Consider the following 7,215-nt stretch of genomic DNA (forward strand, 5'->3'; position numbering starts at 1 on the left):
CGCCACCAGGCCGGTCTGCAGCTCCCGCAGGAGACTCTAGGCCCAGTCACCGGGTCCGCGGCCAGTCGGGGGGACATGCGCTCCCTGACCTCAAACCAAAGCCACGGAGGGCGGAAGTCAGCTGAGGTCTCTCACTTCTGAACTATTCAAATAGGCAATCAATTTTTATGATGTAATTTATAATTTATGCAGGTTGTCTTCATACATATGGTGTTGCTTTTGTGTGTCGGGGTTTCAGGTGCTTTATTACTCTGACGCTGTGATTTGCATTCATGTTAGGTTACCAAGATCATATTTCTCCTGTTTACACCATAAGGGCCCAAAATGAAGATTAATGCCTCCTCCCTTCGCCCAGGGCCGCTCCCTGTAGACCCCAGACCGCAGCTTCCCCCTCGACCCCAGAGCCTGGCTCCCCGAGAGCCCCGGTGGATGCCAAGCTTCCGGAGAAAGAGGCCCTGGCCTCAGGGTCTTCCAGGAAGCCGTGCCCTGCAGAGGGTCCAAGCAGGCCACCTGCTCAGGCTGTGCACGCTGGAGCAGAGGCCTGGGGTCTCCGGGGACAGAAAACAGGGGCACGCATACAGGAGCCTCCTTCCCAGGGAGGCCACAGCTGGGCGAGGGCAGGTCACTTGGCTGCATGGTCACTCCAGTATCCCGCAGGCAGGCCAGAGGAGAGCCAGTTGAGGTGGACTCTACTGCTGGGCGGCCGGAGGGCCCCCCTGCCCCACCCGGGGCCGCAGATGGCAGATGAGATCTGGGAAGGCTCAGGATCAGGGAAGGTGGTGACCAGATCCTGAGGTTCACCAGAGTGACCCTCCTGACTTCCAGTGCATCCAGAAGCCCCTGCCAAGGGGGGGGACAGCGGACAACTCCACTTGGGACAGACCCAGGCAGAGGGAGCCGCCACAGGGACCCTCTGCTAGGCTTGCCCAACACAACTGAAATGGTTAAGCCAATTAAGCTCAAACAAACAGACGCTAGGCTAAGCGGGCTTTGACCCCGAGAGAAACCGCAGTCTTGGAATGCAGGTGCTCGGGCCAGCCATAGGCCGAGAGGGAACTGCTGAGGCTCAGGCAGCCATAGGCTCAGGATGATCTTGGGAGGCACACCAGACCTGGAGGGCCCCACCCCATCCCAGTCCACCCCAGTTAGCTGAAAAGCTTCTGTGAAAGAACAATCCAGGGGGCTGAAGACTAGGAGGCAAAAGCTGGATGTAGAAGCGTGTGCTAAATCTCAAAAATTCCCCTTGGACTGGGGTTGGGGGAGGATCCAAGCGCTGGTGGCCCAGGCTGCCCCAAGGATATCCCCAGCCCCTGAAGAGAGGGTGGGAGAGGTTGCTTGGGGGCCCAAGACCAATCTCAAGAGGGCTCTGCTCAAGGAAGTGATGTGTTTTCAAAGTACCCTTGGTTCTCCAAAGGGTGGTGGTGTGTGTGTGTGTGGGGGGGGGGGGTCACCCAACTCCCTGGGGAGCTAGGGCAGAGGGTCCCTGGTAGGGTGGCTGTTCCTTCACCCGCCCTGCAACATACCCCTGTCCAGGTTGGTGGACAAGGGGTGCCGGCAGCCCCGAGGGGCTCTAGTGGATGGCTGGGGGCACAGGGCCGGGAGCTCCCAAGCGTAATTATTTGATCTGCAGATGTAAGTGGAATTTATTGTAACAACAAATATAGTGATGTCAAAACCCAACCTTGGATTAAAGCCGGCAGCCAAAGGGGAAGTGTATTAATTTCCAACAGCATCTCAGGCCAGAGCCTATTAGAACAAGCTATTCTTCAGGCCCCCCCATCAGAATTAATCATTGGGAGTTAATTTGAAGCTCAGACAAGTTGCTGTTAATTTAGTGCAGGGAGGACGGGATGGAATAAAAAGCTGAGGTGCTGGCCGAGCCTCGTGGGTCTCATTAATCAGCCAGCTGAGACGGCCTGGCTTGATTACAATTTGCAAAAAAATTCATTAGGGCCCAGGCGATTGACAATTTTTCTCTCTGCCTGTGATGTGACTCATTAGGCAGCCAAATGAAAGCCATGATGACGGCCATGATGACAGCGGCCATCAAGGGCTGCTTGTTTATCTTCCTCCCCTCGGCCTGTCTCTCGGGCCTCGGCCTCCGCACCGGGCTCTCGGGGGCGCCCCGGCATTCAGGGGTTGGGGAGGGGGGGCAGCTTCCCGAGAGCGCAGAGAGGCTCCGCATCCTGTCTGCAGGCTGGGGGAGCCCTGGCCCTCTCCTTGTGCTTTCAAAGGGCGGAAGGGCTGGGCAACTTGGTCCCCCCACACCCCCCCAGCGGGGTGGGGATTCCTGAAGGTGGCCCCCAGTTTCTAGGGAGCTTCATTTTCCCGTGGGGTCCGTGTAGCCAAGGCTCTGGGTCCCTCTGTGCCTTCTATCCCTACCTTGGGCTTCTGGAGAAGATGAGTAGGAGTTACACCTGTTATGGTGTCAAGGTGTACGGGAAGTGGGGACACTCCAGGATCTGCCGCGGGTACCGGGCTCTCCATACCCAGGGTTCTTCCCGCAGGCCCAGAGTGCCGAGTGGGGGCGCCCCCGCCCGGGAGGCCGCCGCTCCTTCGGCAGGGACTCCGCACCACCAGCCACAGTTCCGCCGGGGGCGCCTATCCATCCCGCCCCGGGACCGGCTGGCTCGGGGTGGGGGAACGGGACGTGGTGGGGGCAGCGTCTCCACTAGCCTGGAATGCGCGGTAGCGGCGTGTGGCCGGGGAAACCTGCCTCGAGCACAGGACGCCAACGCGCGATCCGGGTGCGCTCGCCGGCGGGCCACTGGCGGGATCCCGGCGAGCGGCCGGGCCTCGCGGACCCGGCGCCGGGGCAGCAAAAGGCCCCGGCGCAGCCCCCAACTGCAGGCCCCAGGGCCCTGGGGGGAGGGACCGCAAGGAGCCCCCAAGCTCTGCGCGCCCCGCAGAGCCAGCTGAGGCCTTCGGAGGACTGGCCACTCCGTCTTATTGTGCTCGAAAACCAAGTCTTGGGCCATTTTCCGCCCCTGGAAATCTCGGGAACACGGCGGGAAACGCTGCCTCGGTCGCCTCGGTCCCTCACCTTGTGCGTGAAGTGCCGGCGGAGGCCTCAGGCCCCATGGCCCTCCGGCGCGGGGAGGTGACGGGCTGTAAGCCATGTAAATTAAGTCAATACCGGTATTGACCAAGGGCGACGTGTCTCCCCTTCTAGGGCTGAGATCCGTGGTGGGCACCGCGCGCGGCTGCTTCGGAACCTGCTTCCCACGCGGAAGGCCGAGGTTGGCGAAGCCTCTGGCTTCTTTCTCTTCGCCCTTCAGGCTGCAGGTTAGCGGGCCGCGCTCACTCTCGCTTGCTCGCTCCACGCCCCTGGAGCGCCCCGGCCCCGTCCACGACAATCTCCAGTGGGCCTGGCCCCGCGCTTCGGGGTCGGGAAAGGAGCGGGCGTTCTGGGCTGGGCTCCGGGGCGCGGTGCCCGGGGGTGAGGGCAGTGGGACTTGGGGGGCCGGGGCCCTTCCCGCGCCCGGTGGGCCGCCCCGCCACGTCGGGGAGCTGCCCAGCTCTCGGGCACCCCTGCGGACCCGGCCGCCACCCCGCCTGCGTTCCTCTCCCCTACCCTCTTTGTGCGGCCGATTGCCCCAGAGCCCTTGGGGTGGGGCGGTGGTCGGGGCCCGCCCCTCCGGCCCCGCCGGGAGAGGGAGGTGCCCGGCCCGCCTGCGCTCGCTGCCCGCCTCTTCCTTCGAGCTGAGCGCGGCCGGCAAGTCCAGCTCGGTTGGGTGGGTTTCTGCTCCCGTCGCAAGATAAGGCCCGGAGCCTGATTTATGGGCGTTTGGCCCAGCTTGGGGAGCGAGCACAGCTCCTTTTCCGACCGGGGATGTTGGTTAAGAAAACGCGTTTCCTCCCTGGCAGTGGTCGGTTTAGAACATCAGGAGTTTGTGAAAAGCCGCCAATACCCGCACTCGCTTTCCCTCCTCCCGGCGCCCGCCTCCTCCTCTGGCCGAAGTTTGCCAGCCTCCTAGGTATTGATTAGACCATGCAAAAGGGGAGATGTCAGCTTTCTAAGATGAAAATTAGGCTTCCTTAAATTTATAACCCAAGTAGAGCTCTTGCTCTCCACTTAAAAACCTGGTAAGGTGCAGGGTGGCTCGTGTCCAGCCAGCCTGCAGAGACCAGGTCAGCGGACCTTTATCCAGTAGTGGCCCCAGACCAGCCGCCTGGCCATACCCTAGTAGTAACCCCTAAACAGTCAAATCTGGACACACTTATGCGACCCAGAGATTGGTCCTTTTTTCCCCTTCTCTCTCTCTCCTTTTTATTATTCACAAGACTGCGATTGTTTAAATGTCATAAGTTATAAGAAAATAAGCTACATTGAAATAAATTAAACACAACGGAGACGTGCTTCAAACATGGCTCAGATAGGATGTGCAACCCCAGGAAAGAAAGCCAGGCAGAACCAAAGCAAAGCAAATTTCCAGGCTGCCCCAAAACATCTGCTTTTCAGTCAACTAAAAAAAAAACACAAACCAAGATAGAAACAAAAATGAGCGTAAACCCCATGGTTTGTTCTTGAGTGTCATGTTTACCTTTGGAAAAGTATGGAAAGGAGGCTGCTATGCGTGGCGGATTACAGCAGAGGTTTTGTTTTCTTCTGGAATGTGAGTGGAGAATATTACTGGGTAGTTTGGTCCTATAACTTTCAAAATACTGCAGCTGAGATCCAGTTTATATAGATATCTATGTACAAAGTAGGATAGTATAATAAATATTTAGTGTGTCTTCAGGTGTAGCTGTAGCCCCTTCAAAAGCAGTCTTTTAAGCCTTTTTTAATGAATATACTCTCAATGTGCTTGGGATGTCCAAAGTTGGGGGGGGGTGACTTTGAGTTTTGCTTCAAACATGGCAGAGGCCACCGTGGTTCCCTCCAGAGCTATGGCTTCTCCACGGTGGTCCAGGCCCTGGCTCTCCCTGGGCCCTCAGGGTCGGGCCTGCTCCAGCTGCTGATGCTGACTTCTGATAGCGAACCTGCTGACGTGGACGGGGATGGGGACGACGATCTTGGGGTTCCTGGAGGGCTCCCCTGTCTTGGAATTGGCATTGCCAGCCTTCACGCGTTTCCACTTGGCCCGGCGGTTCTGGAACCAGATTTTCACTTGCACCTCGCTGAGTTTGAGGGCGTGGGCGATCTGCGAGCGCTCGGTCAGTGAGAGGTACTTTTTGCAGTGGAACTCCTTCTCCAGCTCGAGCAGCTGCTCACTGGTGAAGGCAGTCCGCCGCCGCCGGTTCTTGCCCGTGGACGTGGTGCTGCCCGCGGCCCCGCCGCTCGGCGGGGTCTCCTCCAGCGCATGGCCGGGGTCTTCCTCCTTGTGAGCCGCCTGGCCAGTCAGATTGTCATCCGAGCTGTAGTCCAGATCACTCTCCAGTGAGAAACTCTCCTCCTTGCCTTTCGGGTCGTCTTCCACCTTTGACTCGTCTTTCCCTTGCCCTCTGACAGCCCCGACTGAAAGCAAAACCAAACGGCGTTTTATTACATTTCGCACACTGGCCTTCCTTTCCCCTTCCCACCCTCACTTGGGCCTTTTCCCCCCTTAGCAGATTGTCTTTCTATGACATTAACACATTGTGATTTCCTGGCCTTTGAGGGGCAGAGAAGGGGGGGGGGGCGTGAGAAAGCTCAAAGGAGGAAAGAAGACAGTACAGACGACGGCCCTTTGCCCAGAACCATCACTCAAGGGGCCACCAGGCCACATCTGCACCCTCCCAGCCTCCGGCAGCTTAAGGCATAAGTAACAGGAGGCGTGAGGCCCAAGAGAGCCTCCTCTTTGTCCCCAGGGTGGGGGCTGGGTGAGGACGGAGGGGGAAATTCATGATCCATCTTGCCCCGCCAATGAAAATTTAGTGAACCTCAATTTACATCGCAGTCAAAGTGGAGACACAGGGAGGTACAGATCCCAGACCGTGTCTTTTTTTTTTTTTTTTTTTTTTGAGAAAGATAATGTTGGTAAAAGGGAAGTTTTGTAGCCTTAGGAGAAGTTCCCACCAGACACCCCAACACACACGCAGACGCACAACCTCCCAGGAATCCGCTTCTCTCGGGCAAACCTAGTGAAGGGGTTTAATAGGTCTGGGCGCCCCCTGAGCACACGCACTGCTGAGACGCACAGCCCAACCCGCCACCCCTAAGGGCTGAAACCTATCCGGGATCCCAGGTCAAGGCGCGCGGGAGGGGGGATAGACTCATCCAAATTCGCCGCGAGACAGATCAGCCGCCCCGCGCAGCAGCTGGCCCCGGGAGCTAAATGCCACCCCACCCCCTAGCTTGTTGCTCGGCTCTAAATGCCCCCCGGAGGCCTCGCGGCACAGCTCCGCCGCGTCCTTCTGCTGCTCAGGAGGGGGGAAGCCGGGGCGGGGGTCGGAAGGGGGCTCGGCCTCGCCCCCTCGGCCCCAGCGGGAACCTGGAGCTGGCTCGCCCCCGCCCCCTCCCGCCCCCGCGTCCGGGTGGCGCGCGCCGCCGACTCACCGAGCGACGCTTGCACAGCCTCGGCCGCGGAGAAGGCAAGCAACGAGCCCTCCTTGGCCAGGAAGCCTTTGCCGTCCTCAGTGTCGGCTTGCAGCGCCTCCGCCTTGTCGAAGTTGCCGCCACCCGGCAGCGGCTGCGGCGCGAACTTGCGGGCGGCCGCCGCCTCCTGGTGCTGGGGAGACGCGGAGAAGCCTCCGGGCAGCGTAGCCATGAGCGTGGAGGTGAGCGCCATGCCCTGCGCCAGGCTGGAGCAGAAGCCGGTGGGCAGGCTGGGGATCTGGTGGTGAGGGTGCGCGGGCGGCAGCGCGGGCTGCAGCGCGGCCTGGGGCAGCGCGGGTGGCGGCGGCGGCGGTGGCGGCAGCACCACCGGCCGGTAGGGCATAAACATGGGGTAGCCGGTGTAGACGAAATGGCCAGGGCTGGGCTGCGGCGGGCTGCCGATCAGCGAGTCTATGCTGAAGGCGGTACTACTCCCCAGCGGGCGCTGCATCATCATCAGCGACGGCGGGAACGCTGCGCTCATAGACGCGCTCGGGAGAGGCCAGCGAGAGGCGAAAAGTCCCCGCGCCGCGCCGCCGCCAGGAAGCCCGCCGGGCGCCGGGAGCACAGCCGGGTGCGCCGGGCAGGGGCCGGCCGGGACCCTGAGAGCAGGCGCCGCCGACCCTCAGTCCTGGGCGGGTTGCATGCCCGGCGGGAGCGCGTGTGGGCGGTGCGCGGGGTGAGGCCGTGCGCCGGGA

At 60.6% G+C, this 7,215-nt stretch overlaps 1 protein-coding gene across 2 annotated transcripts; it reads right to left on the reverse strand.

The window, feature by feature from the left end:
* Positions 1–4,934: 4,934 nt before the first annotated feature.
* On the reverse strand, positions 4,935–7,001 carry GBX2 (gastrulation brain homeobox 2). Of its 2 annotated transcripts, XM_021678954.1 has the most exons (3): positions 6,451–7,001; positions 6,129–6,137; positions 5,371–5,458 (listed from the first exon to the last, which is right to left on the reverse strand). In XM_021678954.1, the coding sequence occupies exons 1-3, from the start codon at positions 6,999–7,001 to the stop codon at positions 5,371–5,373; spliced, it is 648 nt and encodes a 215-aa protein (XP_021534629.1). The 2 variants fall into 2 exon arrangements, with proteins under 2 accessions (XP_021534628.1, XP_021534629.1); XM_021678953.1 differs by lacking the exon at positions 6,129–6,137 and having other exon boundaries at positions 4,935–5,458; positions 6,479–7,001.
* Positions 7,002–7,215: the final 214 nt, after the last annotated feature.

Source organism: Neomonachus schauinslandi, chromosome 3 (assembly GCF_002201575.2).
Source record: "Neomonachus schauinslandi chromosome 3, ASM220157v2, whole genome shotgun sequence".
Classification (NCBI taxonomy): domain Eukaryota; kingdom Metazoa; phylum Chordata; class Mammalia; order Carnivora; family Phocidae; genus Neomonachus; species Neomonachus schauinslandi.

What these genes read in the sequence shown, in the direction of transcription:
- GBX2 (XM_021678953.1), bottom strand. Translation starts at nt 7,001, where the DNA reads ATGAGCGCAGCGTTCCCGCCGTCGCTGATGATGATGCAGCGCCCGCTG. An exon ending in GGCTGTGCAAGCGTCGCTCG is followed by an intron (nt 5,459 to 6,478) that starts GTGAGTCGGCGG and finishes TTTTGCTTTCAG; the next exon opens with TCGGGGCTGTCAGAGGGCAA.